Source organism: Scardinius erythrophthalmus (assembly GCF_964197995.2).
Source record: "Scardinius erythrophthalmus genome assembly, chromosome: 22".
In the NCBI taxonomy this organism is placed as follows: Eukaryota; Metazoa; Chordata; class Actinopteri; order Cypriniformes; family Leuciscidae; genus Scardinius; species Scardinius erythrophthalmus.
In genome coordinates this window covers 23,439,727-23,462,705 of record NC_138242.1, presented here as the reverse complement: position 1 = coordinate 23,462,705, position 22,979 = coordinate 23,439,727, and the positions used below count along the sequence as shown (strand labels likewise).

General features: G+C 37.4%; 2 protein-coding genes across 5 annotated transcripts in view; one reads left to right on the top strand and one right to left on the bottom strand.

The window, feature by feature from the left end:
* cip2a (cellular inhibitor of PP2A) overlaps positions 1 to 22,979 on the bottom strand; it is a 44,289-nt gene that overhangs the window by 18,101 nt on the left and 3,209 nt on the right. For 3 of the 4 annotated variants that reach the window (XM_081352655.1, XM_081352653.1, XM_081352656.1), the window contains exons 5-22: positions 22,242 to 22,336; positions 21,406 to 21,502; positions 21,182 to 21,304; positions 20,880 to 21,025; positions 20,720 to 20,795; positions 20,064 to 20,291; positions 19,241 to 19,400; positions 18,715 to 18,856; positions 18,123 to 18,222; positions 17,924 to 18,042; positions 15,277 to 15,466; positions 14,983 to 15,057; positions 14,800 to 14,910; positions 14,365 to 14,561; positions 14,134 to 14,247; positions 13,343 to 13,425; positions 13,095 to 13,213; positions 11,590 to 12,947 (exon numbers count right to left, since the gene is read on the bottom strand). In XM_081352655.1, coding sequence (XP_081208781.1) covers positions 12,798 to 12,947; positions 13,095 to 13,213; positions 13,343 to 13,425; positions 14,134 to 14,247; positions 14,365 to 14,561; positions 14,800 to 14,910; positions 14,983 to 15,057; positions 15,277 to 15,466; positions 17,924 to 18,042; positions 18,123 to 18,222; positions 18,715 to 18,856; positions 19,241 to 19,400; positions 20,064 to 20,291; positions 20,720 to 20,795; positions 20,880 to 21,025; positions 21,182 to 21,304; positions 21,406 to 21,502; positions 22,242 to 22,336 — 2,325 coding nt within the window. In that variant the 3' untranslated portion in view covers positions 11,590 to 12,797. Of the gene's footprint in view, positions 1 to 11,589; positions 12,948 to 13,094; positions 13,214 to 13,342; positions 13,426 to 14,133; positions 14,248 to 14,364; positions 14,562 to 14,799; positions 14,911 to 14,982; positions 15,058 to 15,276; positions 15,467 to 17,923; positions 18,043 to 18,122; positions 18,223 to 18,714; positions 18,857 to 19,240; positions 19,401 to 20,063; positions 20,292 to 20,719; positions 20,796 to 20,879; positions 21,026 to 21,181; positions 21,305 to 21,405; positions 21,503 to 22,241; positions 22,337 to 22,979 lie in introns of those variants that run through there. The other variant, XM_081352654.1, reaches the window with a different exon arrangement.
* Positions 7,588 to 12,068, top strand: hhla2b.2 (HERV-H LTR-associating 2b, tandem duplicate 2). The gene is made up of 6 exons (XM_081352664.1): positions 7,588 to 7,772; positions 8,401 to 8,706; positions 8,831 to 9,088; positions 9,413 to 9,697; positions 9,850 to 9,944; positions 10,155 to 12,068. Exons 1-6 carry the CDS (start codon positions 7,727 to 7,729, stop codon positions 10,410 to 10,412), a joined length of 1,248 nt encoding a protein of 415 aa, XP_081208790.1. The 5' UTR covers positions 7,588 to 7,726; the 3' UTR covers positions 10,413 to 12,068.

The following is a 22,979-nucleotide window of genomic DNA, read 5'->3' as shown; positions in this document are numbered from 1 at the left end:
CGCTGATTGGTCAGTGAAGGACTGATTACGACCAGAGATACAGCTTGGTGGCATCGTGTCATCCGAAGCGGGACCAGAAACAAACAAAACAAAAACTCTTCTAGCACGTGTGTTTACCTGTGTCAGCTGTGTTGTCGATGCCTCGAGTGAAAAGAAAGTGCAGAGCGTGAAAGCACCAAAGTGACTGAAGGATTGCCGTAAAGCAGTATCTCTGGTCGTACGATGTGTATGACGTCATTGACACTAGGGTTGTGCCGATGGACGATATCATCGTCCATCGTGATGGCTGACCGACATCACGATGGAGAGCCACCATCGTGATGCCACGCCCCCCACCCTGTCAGACCAGCCCAGTCTCACGGAAGTTCGTTTTCGTGTGTACACCAGTGGTTACCTATGGCTCGTGTGGCTCGCAAGGTCTCTCACCCTTTACCAACAAACGATAAAAAAAATGAAGACGTATGTGTTCAGTGCTGTTCGCGAGTGTCACGAGTCACCACAGCAATCAACCAAACGCTTACGTTTCTGTGGTAACCTAACAGTTACAGCTCCTGCACTGGGATTCAAGCAGAACAGCTTGTTTAAGGTGATGGCGAAATTCATTTTAAAACAGCAATGAAAATGTAAAAGTAGGCTTTATAAACTTTAATATATCCTTTTATTGAAACGGGTGCTTTGCTGTGCAAAGAGAAACATTTCACCCTGTTGGCCGCTGCCTGGTACTTTCACTTTTGCCGCAGAGACCCTTTATGTCCTATAAATGTATCGTATTGTTGATAATCCGCACAGATTTCAGTTGACGATTATGTAAAGTTCATAACAAAACATGAATGAGAAAGAAAAGAGCAGGATGTGCTATTGAAAAGCAATATTAAAAGCACGATAAGTCGCGAAAGAGAACTGAATTCTACTGACAGGATGGTGCGCGCGCGCTCCGAGCGCAACATGGTCAAGTAGTCTTTGTCTTCGGTTGCGCGCCTGAACGGCCAAATAAACAGAAATATTTCAAAATGCCAAACTGAGTATTCCCGTGGCGTAAACACAGTAGATGTAAGTAGCTACAATGTGCACTCTCCCTGTCTCTTCGTGATCGTCAGCACCCCCCCCCCCCCCCCGACGATATCATCGTCCATCGCGATGTTATACTGTAAACATCGTCAACTGCCAATTTAGGGGACATCGCCCAACCCTAATTGACACTTTAAAAGACTTTTTAAAGCAAATAAGTGACTTTAAAAATCTAACACCCAGCAATGTGTAATTTCTTTGCATCTCCTTTCGAATACAACATTCAAATTACTAGACAAAAAATTATATCCTGAGAAAAGTGGATTTTGATGTGTATAGCGCCATAGACCTCCATTCATTCTGCACTCGTCCTGTGAGCGCCCTCTTATGGAATCAGAGTGGAACTGCAACCAGTTCAGAAGCCGGAAGTGTACTGAGAGTGAAACTTCTCGCCTTATTAGACATTCTCTGCTATGGCCAAACGAAGCCTCGAAGTGTTTAGACTTGTTCGACTTAATGCAGCTCTGCGCAGACCGATCGGGGGCTGAATTGAAGCAGTGCATGCCGGTTAGAAATTTTGTCCGACTTGATACAGCGCCGACGCCACGTGACTGTGACGTGTGCCATCAAAGTACCGCGAGAGCGATTTGAGAGTAGCCGGAGAACTCAGCCAGCACAGCTTCTCAAGAGCGGCTGCACTGGGCTACATGAGGGCAGGGGGGCAGCATTTCATATTATGTTGAAGCTTCCCCGGGCGCTGCCATTGGCTATCAGACCATCACCTGCTGTTAGCATCCCATTGACTCCCATTCATTTTGGCGTCACTTTGAAAGCGAATAACTTTACATCTGAGGTGTTTAAAGACTCCATTTGTCCATTATTTTTTTCTAAAGAAACACGAAAATGTATAAAAGGCTCCATTACCTTGTATCTTACATTATGGCCCCGTAGAAGCAGTTTTTGTAAAAATAGGCTAACGATTGCATCATAACCACGCGACTCTCTGTCGCACAGTAGAGAAATTACCGTATGGACAGGAGGAGAAGCTCGCGCACAATCGGGGGGACGTGGAGACAAAATGACAAAGTAATTAATCAGAATACTTAGCAAAAGTTTCTCCTGCTCCTAGCTCATGGACACCCCCTACTCACACTCTCCGTCTCTGCAAGTTTCGGAAGGTAATGATTCAGATTTCCCTTGGCACAGCTACTAGAAGACAGACGGGTTGCTCACGTCACATCTACGTTGTCAAGCTCAGTGTCGCTGTGTCCAGTTTATATACTGTCTATGCATGAGGGCTGATGATGACACAGCTGTTCCACCATTGGCCGGATTCACCGTATGATAACGATCACGTGTGTTTCGGGTTTATTCAAACACCTTTAGTTCCTCTAAAGTTCACAAATCAGTTTTTTATAACAGTAAACACTCTTTTCATGTAGTTGCGATGTTATATCTTGTCATGTTTATCAAATTAAAACTGATTAAAAAACGTAGACTCCACTTCATTGATAATAGCTTATGTTGAACTTTATTCTTGTTCAAACAGACGCTGTATGAAGCAGTACATAAAGTATTGAATGAAAATGTCTCTGAAACATCTGTGTATTATTAGGCAAATATTGCATTTATTTCACTTCAGCTGTGGTAAAGTATGCAAACACCATGTGAGCGGTCACTACGGGAACCAGAAAGTGTCCGACTTCACGTCTCCGTTTGCAGCTCCATCCCGCCTGCACGCGGCCGCAGCCGATGTCGAACACACCTTTTCACTAAGTGTTTCATCAGGTGTGGTCCACCGAATCAGTGTTTGATTGACACGGTCGGGAACAGACCACACAATCGCACATCTGTATGAAAGTGAAATCAACGCATATTGACCTCGTGGGTTTTTGTGAGAGGAGTTTGTTTAGGAGATAGCGGATTTTTGATGATAGTGACACAATTTTTAGCGTGGCATGGTTGTTGGTGCCAGACGGGCCGGTCTGAGTATTTCACAATCTGCTCAGTTACTGGGATTTTCCTGCACAACCATTTCTAGGGTTTACAAAGAATGGTGTGAAAAGGGAAAAACATCCAGTATACAGCAGTCATGTGGGCGAAAATGCCTTGTTGATGCTAGAGGTCAGAGGAGAATGGGTCGACTGATTCAAGCTGATAGAAGAGCAACTTTGACTGAAATAACCACTCGTTACAACCGAGGTATGCAGCAAAGCATTTGTGAAGCCACAACACGCACAACCTTGAGGCGGATGGGCTACAACAGCAGAAGACCCCACCGGGTACCACTCATCTCCACTACAAATAGGAAAAAGAGGCTACAATTTGCACGAGCTCACCAAAATTGGACAGTTGAAGACTGGAAAAATGTTGCCTGGTCTGATGAGTCTCAATTTCTGTTGAGACATTCAGATGGTAGAATCAGAATTTGGCATAAACAGAATGAGAACATGGATCCATCATGCCTTGTTACCACTGTGCAGGCTGGTGGTGGTGGTGTAATGGTGTGGGGGATGTTTTCTTGGCACACTTTAGGCCCCTTAGTGCCAATTGGGCATCGTTTAAATGCCACGGCCTACCTGAGCATTGTTTCTGACCATGTCCATCCCTTTATGACCACCATGTATGTACCCATCCTCTGATGGCTACTTCCAGCAGGATAATGCACCATGTCACAAAGCTCGAATCATTTCAAATTGGTTTCTTGAATATGACAATGAGTTCACTGTACTAAAATGGCCCCCACAGTCACCAGATCTCACTATGTAGATTGTTCCAAAGCAGCTTTACATTGATAATAGGAAATTAAAAGTAAAGTGTTTTGGCTTTAGGCTATAGCAGCTCTAGAATAAAGTTATTGTCCAGCTCGTGGATCAAGCATTGTGATTAAAGGCAAGACGGAGGCTCACTGACATAATTTAAGGTACTTAAAAATATATTTCAGCATTTTGTTAATCGACGGCCAAACTAGTAACGTTACCCCAATCCGATCGTGACTCTCCCGGTGTTAGTTCTAGTAAAAGTAAAAGGTAGTTAGTAAAAGGAGGGAACATCAGAGGGATTGCTGGAGATCTCCAAGGAAAAGGTTGGTAACTTGGTATGCAAACTTAATCAGTTCATAACAGTAACGTTAGTCACTTGTGACCCACGACGTGTGAGCAGTAACGTTAGCCTGGCGCACTACAAATATAAGCGGGAGAATGTTATCATTGCAAAGTGGTCAGGCTAATGTCTTGTGTTTATTCCACAATACTTATGGATAAGCTGTTTGATTTATAAATATTAGAATATTTTCAAATTTCACTTATTCTGCTGTGTATTTGAATGGTTAGCATATGAGGCGGCTGCTGCTTGCGCTGCGACCTAACGGCTTTAGGTTCAATTTTGATGAAATTATTCTCTAATTATTCTCTAATCGTTTGCATATTATGTTGTGGATATAGCCCTCGAATGCATACTGCAGTCTTGCTCTCTCATATTTTCACCTGTTCGCCAAAAATGACTAATTATCTCCTTAGGAATGTCTGAAACCAGTGCATACATACTGTAATTGACGTGCCAGGCGCAAAAGCTTGACCGGCGTAGCAACAGTAACTAGGGCGGGGCTTAGCGAAGGGCAGTTCTGAAGGCGAAAGGGGGTCAAACACAGTATTAGTATGGTGTTCCTAATAATCCTTTAGGTGAGTGTATATAGATACATAGATAGATTGTATCTAGATACATATCTAGTAGATACATAGATTATAGATAATTTTAATTCTAATTGCTGTTTTCATTTTTATTCAGAGCCAGAAATGTCAACATCAGACCTATCATCATCATCACCATCACAATCACCATCAACACCAGTAGAAACACAGGACAATTTATGGGAACTTTTTGATATCCATCAAACCCAGATGATACACAATGCTACAGCTGATGCCACAGTGGAAGTGGAAAAATATATCAACGATGCGTATTTGCCCAGAACTCATAATCCACTAACTTACTGAAAAGAGAGAGAGCAGTAATCTTTCCTCATTTGTATGTCCTAGCTAAAAAATATCTTTGCATGCCAGCAACAAGTGTCCCTTGTGAGAGGATTTTTTCAAAGGCTGGAGAAATTATCTGTAAAAAAAGAAGTAGGCTAAGTCCTTCCACAGCAGAGAAATTAATGTTTTTGAATAAAAATCTCTAAAAAAGTGAGACATTGTGGCTTGATTTCTTTTATTAATATTCATTTTGCAGGACCAAAATAACATTATGCACAGTGAGGAGCCATTACAAGCTTCACATATTAGAAAAAACAATAATAAAAAAACAACACTATTTTTTAATGGCTCGTCAAGGTTGTTTCAGATCAACACCTTGCAAGTGGCCACTAGTTGTCACCGAAGCCTCGAAACAAACAATATGGCCTACTTGCATCAACAGTTTCATTGCTTCACGAAGCCTCGATCTGCCCACCACTACAAAAAAATGACAGGCAAATCTTTCAGTTCAGTTGAAAAATCACTCCTATTCATAACGCAAGGATCACATCCAATATGTTTAGATTTTCTGTCTATATCTTTCTTTTGTAATAGCGTCTAAACAGCATAGACAGTAAAAGAAATGGACAGAGCCATCTCATTGGAACTCAATTGAGACAAGTGAAGCCCATTTTTAGCAGTTATAGAAATGAGTTTTTTCTTAACTCGAGCGCCATGTTTTTAGAATGCCGTTTCAGCGGTGGGACGCATGGGTGGGACGCTGCAAAAGACGCGAGACACGAGTGAACACAATACAAACATAAACACAATAGGAATAAAAGCGCAATTGAATGGAAAATCCTGTAATGAACCACTGTACGTTTGATATTTCATGTTGGCATGATGGTGACAGGCTGAAAGGTGCTGTTATTTTCTGTTTTTACAAAGCTTTTGCTAATAACTGGTGTTATTTTTATTACTTTTTGAATAAGAAATATTTAGCATTTTTATATTTCATTTTATTTTAATTTTATAGTGTATATATAGTATATGTTTTAAGATTTGTTTGTACAACATTTGCCTTCATATTTCATGCAAAGATATTTAACAAATAGGCCTAATTTGTCATTTACATCATGTTGATATATCACTTCAGGTGTGGTGCACTTGGAATATAACTTTTTTTTAACCAGATGGTTAATAAAAAAGAATGTTACTTGAATCATACTGTAGTTACGTTTTTAAGTTGACTAGTTAAACATTTAAAAAATCTGTGAATCGGTCAATCACTTTTATTTATTTATTTATTTATTTATTTATTTATTTATTTTCATATCGCCCAGCGACACGGAGATGTCGTTTTTATTGCTCAACATTTGAGTAAGCCTATTTTATTGAACAAAATGCCCATATGTAGCTCTTTAAAGGAGAACTCCGGTCATTGAGCTCATTTTTTTGTAAATTTGGAGTGCTGTCAATACAGAGAACAACGACAAAAATCAGTGTTGCCTACACCATGTTATCCTCTTTTTAAAATTTGCACCCTGTTGACTTCAATGGGGCAAGTTTTAAACCAGCTTTTAGCCTCTTAACATCCTTGATGTGTCATTACACAGCTAATGTGAGTGATTCCTTCAGAGTGATCACGGGTGAATCTGACTGCAGTAGATGTGAAAGATATGAATAAAAATGATGTTATTTCAGCCAGCGCACATACCTGTATTTACATCCTGTTTTCGGTCCAAGTCCATAGTAATCGATTGTCGAGTTCACCTGCATAGGTTTAGTCAGAGCCATGGGTTTAGTTACCTATGATCACGCGCGTGAACTCGACAATCGATTACTATGGACTTCGACCGAAAACAGGATGTAAATACAGGTATGTGCGCTGGCTGAAATAACATCATTTTTATTAATATCTTTCACATCTATGCAGTCAGATTCACCCGTGATCACTCTGAAGGAATCATTCACATTAGCTGGGCACTTGTAATGACACATCAAGGATGTTAAGAGGCTAAAAGCAGGTTTAAAACTTGCCCCATTGAAGTCAACAGGGTGCAAATTTAAAAAAAAGAGTTTTGGAGCACATTAGCTTATAGATAACAGTAAGGCTGACATTCATACTTAAAGCCAAAACACTTTAAATAGGCACTATTTGAGGGAACAGCCATTTGAATCTCACATTCAATCCCACCACTTAAACTGTGTTCTAGAAATAAATTTTATATTGATATGAGGGTAGGTATAGATTCAGAGGCATAAGGTACAAGTATAACATACAACAATGCAACATTAATAAAACAATGCATTGACATTTACTTTTTACTTTTGATCCTAAAGTACTTTTAAAAACGAGTAGCCTACTTCTGTACTTTTACTTAAGTACAAATCGGTCTTTACAACCTTTACTTGTAACGGAGTAATATTTGACCAGTAGTATCTGTAATTTGCATTAGCCTACTAAAATCTGAGATGCAGAGATGTTTTCAGTCATTAAAAAAAAGTCATTTACATCCAGTAGGAGGCGGCAAATCATTAAACATGATTGTGATATTTTATGTCTACACATTATCTACTCTACCTGTTGGTTTCAGTGTGTCAAGCAGTGGGTTAAACTGAGATTACAGGTAATTGAACTATGCGTTTTGACGCATTGAGTTCTAGGAACTCCCTGTCAGCACAGAGATATGTCAATGTGAAATCAAAAGAAAACACAATCCGACAGACTACACGACACATAGGAAGTTTAATAGTATGTGATTATGAAGCTGGTGATCTTGCTGTGGATTCTGCCTGTAACTTTAGGAGGTAAGAAACTAAAATATCTACTGACATTTATTTCCATGTCTGATATATATACAGATCAATACAGCCTCAAAAGTGTCTCATCCCACTACCTCAACCTTGTACATTCACATAAGCACCTCTTTAATTAAATGTTTAATTGTAATTTTAATTGTATCAATGTTTATTTAACTTTTTATCATGTACATGTCATGAACAGAGTGTTTGTTTTTATTGTTTACAGAGATAGAAATAATTATCGATCTCAGATGTAATACATCTACTTTTTAGATGAATATATTTTTTCTTATTTATTAACGTTATGATCATTCGTAAAAAAAAAAAAAAAGACTATTTGCACTTTCAGCTGAGAGTAAACACATCAGTAATGCCTTACTCAGATTTGAACCTTGATACAACATCAGTAAATGATTACTGACTCATTGGAATCGGCTGTTCTCTTGAACCCAAAGCTTCTCAAAAGCTATTTCAGCATACTTCTCCATGACCTTATTGAGGTTGTTTTATTCATGATTTTATTTAGATAAAAAGACTTACAACACACATGGCAGTGGTTGAATAGGCTACACCTACCTGTATAGTCTTATGACAGTATGTTTGTGTTTTGTTTTTGACACTGGTGTTTCTACAGACATCTATGTCACTTGTCTCTACTCTGCGGAATGTTTGTTACCTTGCACATCCAACATCCTTGACATCATCCACTGGTACAAGGATAATAAACAAGTGCATTCATTCTATTACAATAAAGACCAGTTTAGCCATCAGTCCGAGGACTATAAGGGAAGAACATCCCTGTTACCGGGATCTGAAATCAAAAATGGAAATGTATCACTCTTACTAAAAAACCTCAGGGTCCAAGATGAAGGCCGATACAGATGTTACACAGCCAATGAAAAAACAAATGATGAGAAGTTTGTGTCTGTGTCCGTAGAAGGTGAGAGGAAGAATTTCTGAAACTCTTAAATAAAAACTTTTTCAAAATGACTTTTTAAAGAAAGTCTAGTCATATGTCATGCTTATTAAGAAAGAGAAAATAAAACTGTTACTATTTTTTTTAGCTCCAGTTAAATCAGTGGATATCACTTTAAAAGATGATACCGTCATCTGCAACACCAGTGGAGTTTATCCACAACCACAAGTCTCGTGGTCCTCAGAGCCGCCGGCGAAAGAGCCATTGGATACTTTCCAGCAAACAGAAGAAAAACTGTTCATGGTGACAAGTGAACTTAAAGTGGGTGTCATCAGTAGTACCTACAAATACACCTGCTCCATAACCAGTAAGGACAGGACAAAGACAGCTACTCTGGAAAAGCAAGGTAAATTTAAAGATTCTGGAGTTACAGAATATAAGATTAGGGGAGTAGTAAAGGCAGCTCTATCTTAGTTTCATTTTCCACTAGTGTGAATTCCATTGAAGGAAATACGATATATAATACGATAACACTCTCAATGTGAAAAATGAAGTGTCAATACTTGAAATAAGTGTCAAGTAAAATTTTGGAGTACACAGCAAATAGCTTGTTCTATCCATTTTATAGCTTTAAGGTATGTGTGAAATGAAGTTTTATAGAACTAATGTCAATTTTGTTGTTAAGAATGCATTTAAAACATTTTATTAAAAAAATGTGTTAAATGTTTAGCTGTTTCAGAACTCCCAGAGAATGAGTTCATTTTCAGATGTCCAGTCCCTAAGGATGTCCACTACACTCTCATCTTGAAGTTTTCCACCACCGTCCTGACATATGACAGCAAAACCTCTATGAAAGACATCTCTGAACAGTGGAGGGACAAAGTTACCTTTAATCCAGAAAATGGAACAGTTAAACTCTCTCATCTTAATGAAGAGCAATTGGGAACATACACATGTGAGAGCATTAGTGCAGACGAGGACAGACACATTATGGAAGCCTCAGTCTCATCAAGAGGTAAATCTTGAAATCAACATTTCTACTATAGAAAGCTTCAGGTTCTGTTTATGTAAAGCAATAAAACACACCAAATACATAAATATAAACCAGATAAAAATGTGTTGAACATGTCAGTCTAAGAGATTTAACCCTCTTTTCTTTCCATACAGGTTCGGAAACTGTCTACATATGTATCGGCGTTATAGCAGCCATTATTATTGCCGTTGTGATTTTTGTTGTGATAAAGAGAAGGGAATTACTAAAGGTGAGTTATTTTATTTTGTTCTTTTATTGTTATATAAGGATTTTATTTATACATTTGAAATTGAACAAAAGAATGCAAAAGAGCTCAAAAGAGATAGGACCATTACCATATCCACAGTTTCGGTGTCATTCAAATAAATCTGCCCTCCTCAGAACTGTTTTACCTCAATATGCCTAACCTAAAACTGAGCTGCCATGTGTCTTCACACAGAAATGTTCCACAGATAGAACTCCAGCACAAACATCAAATCAAGAGTATGAGACGAAGATGACTGAACTATGTGTCTTAACACAGAAATGTTCCGGAGATAGAGCGCCAGCACAAACATCAAATCAAGAGTATGAGACGAAGATGACTGAACTATGTGTCTTAACACAGAAATGTTCCGGAGATAGAACTCCATCACAAACATCAAATCAAGAGGAAGAGATGAAGAATTTGAATGGAAGCTTAAAAAAGGGTAAATAACCAGAAATGGGACATCTCATCAAGTCCATGCAGAGTCATTTGGAGAAAAGCAAAATGACAAGAAATCCAAGCACCTTATCTTGTGTATTCATATTTATTATTCAGGACTTAAATTAAATGAGGACCAGTAAAAGCCTGAAGATAAATAAGAAGACTATTGAAGGAAAAGACATGCCAGGAGAAAACAGTGAGCGCAATGGCCGAGTTTTGGCTTTGAAGCATCATTGAAGCGGTCACTGCCCAGACTCGATAGTCCTTCTAAACTCACTGCCAGCTTACAGACCTTCAAGCTTTGAGGTTTAAGAATGTTTCTGTAAACTGAAGGACTTTTTCTTCTCTTTCGCATTTTAAAAATATTTTACATTCCAGAAGTGGATGGATCAGATTCTAGTCACTCTGTTCTCAGTTTCGTGATGTAAGCATGAAACCAGTTTCAGCAGATTCCACACTAATCCAACTTCTGAATACACTTTCTTAAGAGAACAAAACTCAGCAGAGGCAGTCCCTCTATGACAAGTTTGGAATTGTAGTAAGCTGTAGTTACTGTGACTGACACAGAATATGCAAACAAGCGAGTTTTATTCTTTGCTTAATTGTTTGAATAGGTGCTAATCTGTGGCCATGGAAACATAAACATACCAACACTACAATGATTATGATATTTAAGCTCTCTATCCACCTGTCGATTAATGAAGACACTAAACAGGGGACTTTATAGAGACAATTGTGTTTTTTTGTTTGTTTTTTTGCTGTTCTTTTAAGCTGTCTATCCACCTGTTGATTAATGAAGACACTAAATAAGGGACTTTATAGGGACAATCGTGGTGCAATTTTTTTGCTGTTCTTTTACATGTAAACTGTTTTATAACAGTCTAAATTGCAGTATTATTTAATTTAATGAAGATCAACTTGGCAATGAAGGTAATGATGTAAATATGTTTCTAAAATGAAAACGTAATTTCCCTCATTCCATAACAGGGCTTGGTAAGTCACAGTAAACTCCGAGTCACATTATGAATGAAGTCATAAAGGAAGACACCTTTAGCCTGAAACGGAGACACACCTCCAGCTATAAAACAACAAAAACTCTTCATCATACCATTAACGTTACAAATAAATCAGAATTAGGTGACGGAAAAATAATTCTTCTTAAATTTAAAGTCTTGGAAATCGTTTTACAGGAAGCTTTTTATTCCAAATACAGCTTTAACATTTAAGAAAATGGTTCAACCATTCCTTTTCAGTCTGTTGTTTGTGGCTACTGATTTATCAGTTAAATCTGACAAACTGTGAGAATCTGAGAGCATGTTCAGATGAAGGGAGATTAACACATGTCTCTTGAAGAAACATTCACACTCAGATATCAGAATATCGGTCAAAGAGCCAATGTGTGGTATCTAGCGTGCTGGCATAAGGCCACATCCGATTGGCTGACAAACTAGTTAAAACTATGTAACTATGAAAGTATGTAACAAATCAGGTTCTGACAAAAAGTCAAATGCAACACTGAAACTTGAATGTTAAGTGTGAAATCATATTTTTTATTAATAATGTTTTATTTTCTGAGCTGTATAAACTGTTATTTTTTGTTTTTCTGCACACTGTAAATGATTTTTCAAAGTTGTAAATTAAACAATTTATTGGAAAATATTTTCCAAAAAAAAATACTATTTCAGTCCTTCTTTTCAGAGTTATGCATTAGTATACCGGCTCTTGTTATGGTTTATTTGCACATTATGTTGTTTTCTACAAACTAATTTTCTAAACTAGTAATTCATACTATAAATAATGTAAAATCAGTGATTTTTCCATGCCTAAAGGAAGATTTCATTTTAACAAGGAAGTCATACCTTAAACATGAATGGCCCTAATAAAACTTTCTGCTGTAAAACATCATTCTTATCAATGCGAAACTTCAGAATGATCACTGAACGTTTTCTCTGTTGCACAAGACCATTAACCCACTTTTATAGGAACATGTCCAGTTGGCCAGAATGCCTCTGATAGACATTCTATGATGATCTGGATAAAACAATAAGGATTTTTTGTTGTTGTTGTTGAAGCATAAACAATTATTCTTGTTGATTGAAAAACAAAAAGGGGAGAAAGGTTTAAATCGTGTCTGTCAAAAACTGTGCTTGTACGGCGCCCTCTGGTGGCCAAGGATTAACATTTTAAACCGCTGAATAATCTCAGTCTGAAATAATTTCAAATTAATTTAATCCAAAATGAAAGCAGAATAATCTTCTGTCGACAATTCATTCATAAGCTCACGAAAGTATGAAAACATTGAAAAGATTAAAAATGACAAAACAGATAAAATAAGTTATTTTCACTTCATTAAGCATGTGAAGTATTTCATGAGAATGAGAATGTGTGTGTGTGTTACAGAGAGAGGTTGGCGGTGACGTCCTTGAGTTTGCCGCTGCTGAGACTGTGTATCATGGCGATCATTTGTGTGTGTTTGCTTAGATCTTCCTCCATCTTCTCCACCTTGGCCTCTAGCTGGGACTTCTGCAGCTCCAGAGAGGAAGCCTACAAAATTAATGCAACAAGAGAAAACACACTGACAAGCAGCCTATCTGTCTTTTATATAGCTGGTGTAATATATTTAAAGCTAAATTATGAGTGTTTTGTTTAATACAGTATGAATTGAGAGGTTTGAAGGAGTGTTGATGGTACCTTGATGCTACTGTCCTTCCTGGCTTGCTCTGTCTTATTAAGCTCTTTCCTGAGAATGGAAATATTCTCCTCCATCTCATGGATCTGCTCTTCTTGTCTTTTCAGCTCATTCTGAAGACCTAATACAACACAACAATTAGACACATAATTGTATACTTCACACCAAACATCACAGTGAACACAGTGTGTTATGACGGAAACAGCAAAAAAGTGCATCATACCCATTCGACACAAGCTTTTTTTCTCACCTGTTATATTTCTGTCTTTCTCAAGCACGTTTAATTTTAGGCCCTTTATCTGCTGTTCTCTTTCTGCCATCTCTGCAAGAGTCCTGAGCAGATAGAAGACCAAATATTTGAAAATCATTAAATCATTTTGAAGCTATTAATTTTCTATCAACAGTCAAGTTTTTTAGTTTTGTAGTTCATTATTATTGTGGGTGTAGTAATAAAGTTTTTTTTTATTTTTTTATTGTTATATTAACATATTTACAATACTACTACTCCTACTAATAATAATAATAATAATAATATTTTTTACATTCAGAGTTGGTAAACTAACTAACAACAACAAGTTTATACATACATACATACATACACACACACACACACACACACACACACACACACACACACACACACACACACACACACACACACATAATTAGTATTATAATTATATTTATGTATAATGTATATATAATAATTATTGTTATTAATAAAATAATAAATTATTATTATTTGTTTATTTTGTTATTGTTAAAAATAACAACTATTAATGATAATATTTAATATCTAATTCAAGGGTGGCATTCCACATAACCCAGCTTCAGTGAAAAATAATAATAATAATAATAATAATAATTTACAACAATAATATTTGATAAAACCTTTTTATTAATAATAATAATAGCAAAAATAATAATAAATATAATTATTAAGATTATTGTTATTATTATTAGAATTGGGTTATGCTTTATGCCACCCTTGATGAAGTCAAAAATCCCTGACATTCAAACCACCGTTTTTCAAACACTGACCTCTCCTGTTGGAGTTTTAATCCCTCATTGATCTTTTTCATCCCCTCGGCCTGCTGGGTAAGAGAGATATGGGCAGCCTGCAGTTCCTTCAGCATCCCTTCACCCTTGTCATACCTAAAAAAAAGAGAAGAGGAGAAAGAAGAGGTTGCTTATCTATAACAAATCACTTGGCGGATCCATTCCTGAAGGGCTAAGAAGTTGTATCTGAGTGTGTGAGAGAGGGACACTGACCTACTGAGCAGCTGGTTGTATGTGCCCTTCAGCTCCTGATGCTGGTCAGCCACTGCCTGCAAACGCCCGTTGTGTTCCAGGAGCTGCTGGCTGTCCGATTTCAGCCTCTCCACCTCCAACAGCTGATCATTCAACTCCGTCTGCAGATCCTCTTTCCTCCGCTCTGTGTCTTTCAGCAGAGAGGCTAATTTACGTGTCTAGAATGGGGGAAAAAGATTGAAAGAAATGAAAACTCTGAAAAGAGACAAACAGCAATAAACAAGAGAACAAGACAGAAAATAAATGTGCTGATACAGTCGAATATATACATTTTAAATGTGCTAAAAATAAATGTGCTCATGTATGCAACTCAAGAAACATGCATAAGTAAAAGTCGTGTGGAAAGTGGTTAGCATTGTAGATAGGGGAAAAAAAATAATAATCTTTTTGTGAAACCTCAGCTTCCGCCTGAGCTCTCTGGCAGCGGTATTGGGCAATAAGTCGATCAGCCTGTGACAGTGCGAGTGCTTTGGCCTCCAAAAGATCCTGCAGACGGCTCTCTTTACACTACATAGACAAAAGTACATATAATTACAAACTTCAGCACAAGTTAAATATACACAGAAAGATTCTACATACCGCAAGTGCAGAAAGCTTCTGCTCATACACATCAATGACCTCTGACATGTGTACATCTTTGACCTTCTCCTGTAACTACAACACCACAACATGAAAAACAAAATATCAGTTTGATTCAAATGCCTTTGACGATGTTTGGTTCATCATTCGAGCATGCCACCCACTTGTTGACACGTTTCTATTATCTATTTGGAAATACATGTGACTTAACCCACGATGGAACATTTGCAGACATCGTGGTCACAGACCTAATAAGTCATTGCCAGCTGCACACATCCAGACACATGCAGTCACCTCTACTCCGTTCCGAAGCTTCTTGATGAGGCTGTCGATACTGTGGTAAGCAGAACCAGAGGGTTCGGCATGCATCATGGAAAAACTCTTCCCTGCGAAGGACACATCATCACAAGCAGAACTGCTTCGGATCGACAACTCGCCGTCCCTCTGACGATATGCATTATTCGCAGCAATACTGTCCCCTAGACTTAAAGAAATAAAAGATTGAAGAAATTAAAAACAGTTTTATTCAGGTAGGATGCATTAAATTGATCACAAGGAACAGTATACTATTTAGACCAGGGGTGCCCAATCCTGCTCCTGCCGATCGACTGTCCTGCACAGTTCATCTCCAACCCTAATCAAACACACCTGAAACAACCAATTAAGGTCTTCAGGATCACTTGAAAATTAAAGGCAGGTGTGTTTGATTAGGGTTGGAGATAAACTGTGCAGGACAGTCGATCGGCAGGAGCAGGATTGGGCACCCCTGATTTAGACAATAGCCGTTTCTCAATACCAAGTACGCGAAGTTCGGACTTGAGTCCTTGGTAGTTCGGACTGACAAGTTCGACTCAGAAGAACGAACTCCCGAGGACGGGAGGACACAAGTCCGATAATTCTGCAAATGGAACAGCGGCGTACTTGATAGCGTCACTCAGCTCGCTCTGGCTACTCCGGTTATCTCTTTAGGCTACAAATAAAACGAAATATGTTATAAACCACCACTTTGCCTCTTTTCATTTTCATTTAAAAAAAATCTTTAACATAATGGCCACACAAATGTGGTTCAGGAAACGCAATTGATTATCTTTCACTGCATATTTACAACAACACGAAATATAAAGCACAACCCTGACTCTTTTTGTTTTCATTTTAAAAATATGATGAATAAAAAACATTATAATATTGATCATTAAAACGAATATTTAGCAAAAAGAGACAGGGTTGTGTCATATATGTATATACAGTGAAGAGAATAGGCAACATGCAGACTATAATAAAATATTGTATAGGCTATGTTTTAAGTATATAAAATAAAATGACATAACCTTTTTTGTTAAATGTCAGTTTTAATGATCAATAATAGCCATTCTAAAAGTATAAGTAGCCTAAAAGGTATAAGAAGCTATACAACAATAAAGCCAACGATTCAGTCAAACATAAGTCAGCTCTCGCTAAAACGTTAAATTTAAATAGACTAACGTTAAATAAAGCTATGAAACTTCACTTTGCTCTCAGCTAAAACGTTTTGCCAGGGAACAAATTATACATTAATGAGACAAATAAAATAAATAAATCGCCTGTTGGATATACACAAGACGATTTATATCTCATGTTAGTTAAACCACTAGACTAGACATCCGAGCCACCGGCAAGTCAGCAGCACTAGCCGAGAGAGGCTGTTCTCGGCGGGGTACGAGCGCCGAGCGTCCATTTGCCTGGTTCTCAAAACTCCGAAAACGTCAGATCAAATTTTCAAATAGGCGCTATCTTTATAAATAAACCAAAGATTTGAGCTTTTAACAACTACATTCTCGCCTGAAATACTCTTAAAACTACATTTTGTGACACAATTATAGCAGTATTTTCAAATTACGCGGGGTTTCTCCTCTGCTATTGACGCTTGCTGGTTGGTGTGAGATGCATTCTGGGATACCTGGCTGTCTGAAGTCCGCACAAGTCACCTATCGATGCATCCTCGGTAAAAGGGGCGGATCAAGAACACATCCGGGGATTCGAACTGGACTTGGCTAGATGTGAACTTTGAATTGGAACAGTACTAGGGCAGCAACTGATGACATTTCACAAGTCCACAAGAACACAAGTACAGACAAGTTCGCATATTGAGAAACGGCTAATGTTGCAAAAGTTTCCTATTTAAAAGAAAATGCAGGTTTTTTTTCTACTCATCAGTGAATCCTGAAAAAAATATATCATGCTTTTAAATCAGTATATTAGAATGATTTCTGAAGGATCATGTGACACCAAAGACTGGAGTAATGATCCTGAAAATTAAGCTTTGGCATCACAGGAATAAATTACATATTAAAATAGAAGTTATTTTAATTTGTAATAATATTTCACAATTTTACTGTTTTAGAGACTTTAGAGGAAAAAATCCTACCCCAGTTTTGAATGGTAGAGTACAATTTGGTTGCTAAACAACATTCACACATTTTTAGACGAAAACAAAGTACTTGAAAGTGCAAAAACTACCCACCACAATGCTAGGGTGTTGTGGGTGGTTACCAACGTGAGACTTTTAAGGACTTCTGAACGTTTTTAAGCACATTCCTATGTACATTCAATCATTAAAGGAATAGTTAATTTAAAAATGAAAATTCTGTCATCATTTAATCACCCTCAAGTTGTTTCAAACCTGTATGAATTTCTTTCTTCTGCTGAACACAAAAGAAGATATTCTGAAGAATGTCGGTAACCAAACAGTTGACGGCACCCATTGACTTTCAGAGTAGTTTTTTCCTATTATGGAAGTCAATGGGTGCCGTCAACTGTCTGGTTACCGACATTCTTCAAAATATCTTCTTTTGTGTTCAGCAGAAGAAAGAAATTCATTCAGGTTTGAAACAACAAAAGGCTTGAATGTTTTGACACCTTAGAGAAGTAGTTCGCACTGTGGTGATGTATTCTTTTAACTCACATGACAGAGGGGAAGTCAGGGAGCGGTGCCGCTTCAAAAAGTATGCGAAGCGCTACCTGCACATGCTCTCTGCAGTTCGAGGTCAGAGCTAATGAGAGAGGCGTCACCATGCGCTGATCCTGCATGCAATGGAAAAGATGTCATGTATATGGAAGCGTTATAAATATATCAGTAACTCTGAGGGAGGGCGGTCTCGTACCTGTAGGATCCTGTAGAAAGACGCCTCCATGTCTGGCATCTGCTGCTTGAGGTGGCTCATCACTTCTAGAGTCTTCAACACCACCTCAGAGCACAGCTGACTAGAGATACATACGTTGACAACTTTAAAAAGCCAGTGTTTACTGTAGTGTTTATTGAAAACTTTCACTTCCACTCCAAACAGAATTTTCTTCTTTTATTCAGCGAGGATGCATTAAATTGATCAAAAGTGACAGTAAAGACATTTACATTGCTAAAAAAGATTTCGGTTTCAAATAATAATTCCTGAAAAAAACACCACAATCTCCGCACAACTACATTTTTACCATTGTTAATAATAAGAAATGTTTCTTGAGCAGCAAATCAGCATTTTAGAATGATTTCTGAATGATGGTGTGAAAATTTTGCATTGTCATCACATAAAGAAATTACATTTTGAAACATTTTAAAACAGAAAACAATTTCACAATATTACTGTTCTGATGCAGCCCTGGTAAGCATAGGAAATTTCTTTAAAAACTATTAAAACATTTTGAACAGTAGTGTAAGTGTCAATATTTTCTTAAAAAAAGGTATTACTTCCAAAATATTACCTGATCTGGTAGTTGGAGGTCGTGCAGGTGGACCCAGCAAGGTCCTGACAGTAGGAAAGCAGAAGCTCCACCTGTGACACACACACCTCAGGACTGAGCCGCTGAGACACCAGCATCCTCAGAGCATCATCGCCGCAAAGCAGTGAAAGAGTCAAGGATATCTCTACTATTGCACACAGTAGAATCAGACAGATCCAATACAAATACGACTATAAAATTAGTGGTTAGTTCATATATATAAGCCAAAATAATAAATTAGCAGATATTTTGAGATTTGATATCGGTGAATAACACTTCCCATATTGTTAGTTCTATGTTGACATTTTTGGTTGTAATTATTTAATTCACTACATATTCTAATTTATTTAGAAACTGTCAATACATTTTTATTCAATATCAGTAATGTTCAGCATGTCTCATTACTATATATGCCATCGGCTGTGTATATATTGACATTTTTTATTGGCTACTCGGATCTGTGATGTGTGTTGAAGTGTGATTATTTGTGCTGAATAAGTGAGGATATCTAGCAGAAGGTCAACCACACGGCCTGCACGTAGACAGTGTTTCTTTAGCAGCTGGTCTCCTTCAGTGGAGTCTGGAGACTGCAGCAAAACCAACACTTCCTGTAGGAGGAGCTCCACAAACGACTGAGCTGAGCTGCACAGTGAGGAATCAATCGCCTCCTGGATGAACACAAGCAAACATTAATGGAATAATAAGGCGGAAAGTCTCTAACATGATAACACATCCCAACCTACATCTCAACTATTTGAATTGTGCATGGAATTCTAATTTATTACAGAAAAATATTATAGAAATTATCAGAAAAATATAATCCATATACAACAAATAATTAAATAAAATATTTAAATTCTATTAAGTGAATATCTTAAATTACATTAAATCTATTAAAATTCTTTGTATTAGGGATGCACAATTTTTTTAATTTATCAGTATTGGTCAAAATTGTATATTTAATTGTGCATCATACATTAAATGCTCATTTAGTTACTCTTTAAAAACACTAACAATTTAATAACACTAAAAAGTAATCTTAAAATCACTTTGACTTAAAATCACTTTGACTTTTGAAATTCATTTTAGGCATTTGAAATGACTGGTTTTAGTTTTTAATTTTGGTTTTTATTTAGACAAAATGTTTTTTAATATCCATTTATCTAACATCACTTCTTGGCCAATAATTATGGACAGAAGTGGAATGTCAGCACATCCCACCTTTGTACACAAAACATCCAAGGGAGTTCTCTTCTCACATTGAGCTTAATCACTTAGGCGTTGGGAAAACATTGTGCAAATAAACTGAAATGAAAGAAACACCAGCATACTTCAAAAAGCTCAATCAGCAGGGACAGAGCCTGCATGTAGCACTGTTCTGGACCATCCAGAGGTGAAGTGACCCAGTGGATGAGTGCTAAACTTGGTTCGGACCCTCGAGCCTGGACACCTTTTCTAGTACCAGGCTGTATTCGAGGGGCTGGAGGTCGGAGCACCGTCTCGCAGACGAGCTTACGCAGGACAGGGACTGAGCACAGAGAAACCAGCAACTCCATAACCTGCACAGACAAGAACTTATGACTATCTGCACCAGTTTGGACTAGAATTTATCTCTCATTAACCCCTTACACATACAGTCTTTATTGGTCAATTAAGTTCCAGTAAATGAGTCATTTGTGGCAATGGCAGTTGTGCATTACCAGTAAATTAACACTAAGTGAACTATATGTGAACTATGTGTGAACAAAGAATAAGATTATTGGTATGAGTAAGTAGAATGGCAGGATGTACCGACGCAAGAAGTTTACTTTGGGCCAATCATAAAGTTCTGTCTGAGACATCACTGAGTTTACTGGTATTGATTTGTAAATGGGATCTTACCGGGGTTATAAACCCCACCCTCTCCATAGACCTTTAGATCTACAAGCTAATGTTTAATGAATGAAAATTTGATATACATTTTGCATAACAAAAAAATGTATTTCACCTTTGATGCAGTATCAGGATCTTTGCTGTGTAAGAGCCCGAGAACCTCAGACAGACAGACCGATAGGTGTTTATACCTAACGTGAGAAAAAAACATGTTCAGACACTCCTCCTAGAAAGCCATTTTCAAAAAGTGCCATCAAACTCCAATAAACACATACTTGGTCAGGTAATCAGCTATTTTGGGGTTTTTCAGGAGATCCACTAACAAATCCACAGCATAATTCCTGGTTAATGTGCCATCTCCGTTGACAGTGATATTAAAGATTAGCTGAAAGGTCTGATGAATGTTCTTTGCATTGAACAGCTGCAAAAGAAAAAAACATCAAAGTAATACAACCTCGATACCACACATGGAAACAAGTATAGGTCTGTTTCCATCCACAAGATAAGATGACGAAAAAGAACGAGCTAACCAACAACACCTCTCTGTGTCTCGAACAATTGAGTATTTTTGACCTACCTTCTGCCCAACCTCTTCATTAAGAGTCAAACTTGATAAAATGGAAAGCGCAAAGACAACCACAGTCAGACAGTTATGACCCAGGAAATTAATCAAGGCTCTGTAGAAAGCCTTCACATTACTCTGCAAAAAAAAAAAAAAAAGTGGGCATAATATTTATCAGCAGGTTAATTCACTAACAAAAATGATAAAAGTTCATATTCAGCGCTAATGCCGATTCTCACCTGAGATTTGATGTGTGACTGCACTGAGATGTCATGTCGACAGAGGTTGGCCATCAGGCCCAGGCATGCCTTTACAGTGTCATCATTACTTGACTGGCTAAAGACAACCATAAAAGCATTACATGTCAATACAATAAAATCGTTCTGAAGCATTTCAGTATCTTTTTTTTTTTTAATAAATGCATACTTAAAAACAAGTAAAAAGGAACAATTACTGTTCGTCTTAGTATACTTGCTCTAATCTAGGGTGTCAAATACACAATTCTGTGAAATTTTGCACGTGTAAGCATTTCTGTGCAATAGTTTATTGCATCTTGCACTATAAAAAGAGTGCTGCTAGAAAGACAGGCCCCCATGATTGAACTACGCTTCAGATAATTTTTGTGGTTTTCCACTACACATGCCTGTTTCCTCTGAACACGAAACCAAAAAGCGTTTCATAGACAAGACTAGTGACCACTTGTGAATATCATGATTTTATTTGTGGCCCTTATTGACAGCATGTCCCTCAAACATGAATGCTTTTACGTCTGATTTTTATCATTTGCAACCTGAAAAATGCTCTGACCATAATACTCTGAAAGTATTGGTGTATTACTATAAAAACGCCTCGTGTTAAAAAATGCATTTGCTGCTTTTGTCTAGAATTGTCTATTTCACCACTGGTTTTATTAACCTCAAACTTTTGAACAGTAGTGCAGTTATATACACCATCAACTTAAGTTTAAGTTCACCATACATTTATAAACATAAAGCTCTGCTAAAAAGTGGTTGAGCCATTTACGTCACACAAACATCAACACACAAAGCAGAAAAGTGAATGTTGTGGTTCTTACACGTGTTGCATTAGAAAGCTGATGAGTTCATGGATGTGGGAGACACAATGCAGAGTCCTCACGTTGTAGGTCAGTCGCTGCAGCACATTAAGGCACTGTGGAGACCATCAGAGACATTATTCACATGACCAAATAAAATAATCCCCAGGGTAAACGGTTTGTTTTTTTAACCCAGTCCATTTGGATAACTTCAACCCCCTTGAAAAACATCTGTGCAATCAAATGGCATTTAATAAAGTAATTCATACACTGTTCAAAAGTTTGGGTTTTTGTTGAAAGAAATTAATACTTTTATTTAAGGATGCATTAAATGGATCAAAAGTGACAGTAATGACATTTGCATTGTTACAAAATATTTCTTTTGAACTTTCTGTTCATTCAATAATCTTGATAAAATATTAAGCAGCACAACTGTTTTCAATAATGATAAGAAATATTTCTTGAGCAGCAAATCAGCATATGTGACCCTGGATCACAAATCCAGTCACAAGTAGCACGGGTATATTTGTGGCAATAGCCAAAAATACATTGTATGGGCCAAAATTATCGATTTTTCTTTTATGCCAAAAATCATTAGGATATTAAGTAAATATCATGTTCCATGAAGATATTTTGTAAATTTCCTACTGTAAATACATAAAACATTTATTTTTGTGAGTGAATGCAGCACAATCGCAAACATAAATGGACAACTTTAAAGGCGATTTTCTCAATGCGTGGATTTTTTTGCACCCTCAG

Bases quoted from the DNA above. Each gene is read 5' to 3' on its own strand.
- hhla2b.2 (XM_081352664.1), top strand. From the start codon at position 7,727: ATGAAGCTGGTGATCTTGCTGTGGATTCTGCCTGTAACTTTAGGAG. The intron at 7,773-8,400 runs GTAAGAAACTAA...GTGTTTCTACAG, and splicing joins TCTGCCTGTAACTTTAGGAG to ACATCTATGTCACTTGTCTC. The intron at 9,698-9,849 runs GTAAATCTTGAA...CTTTCCATACAG, and splicing joins AGCCTCAGTCTCATCAAGAG to GTTCGGAAACTGTCTACATA.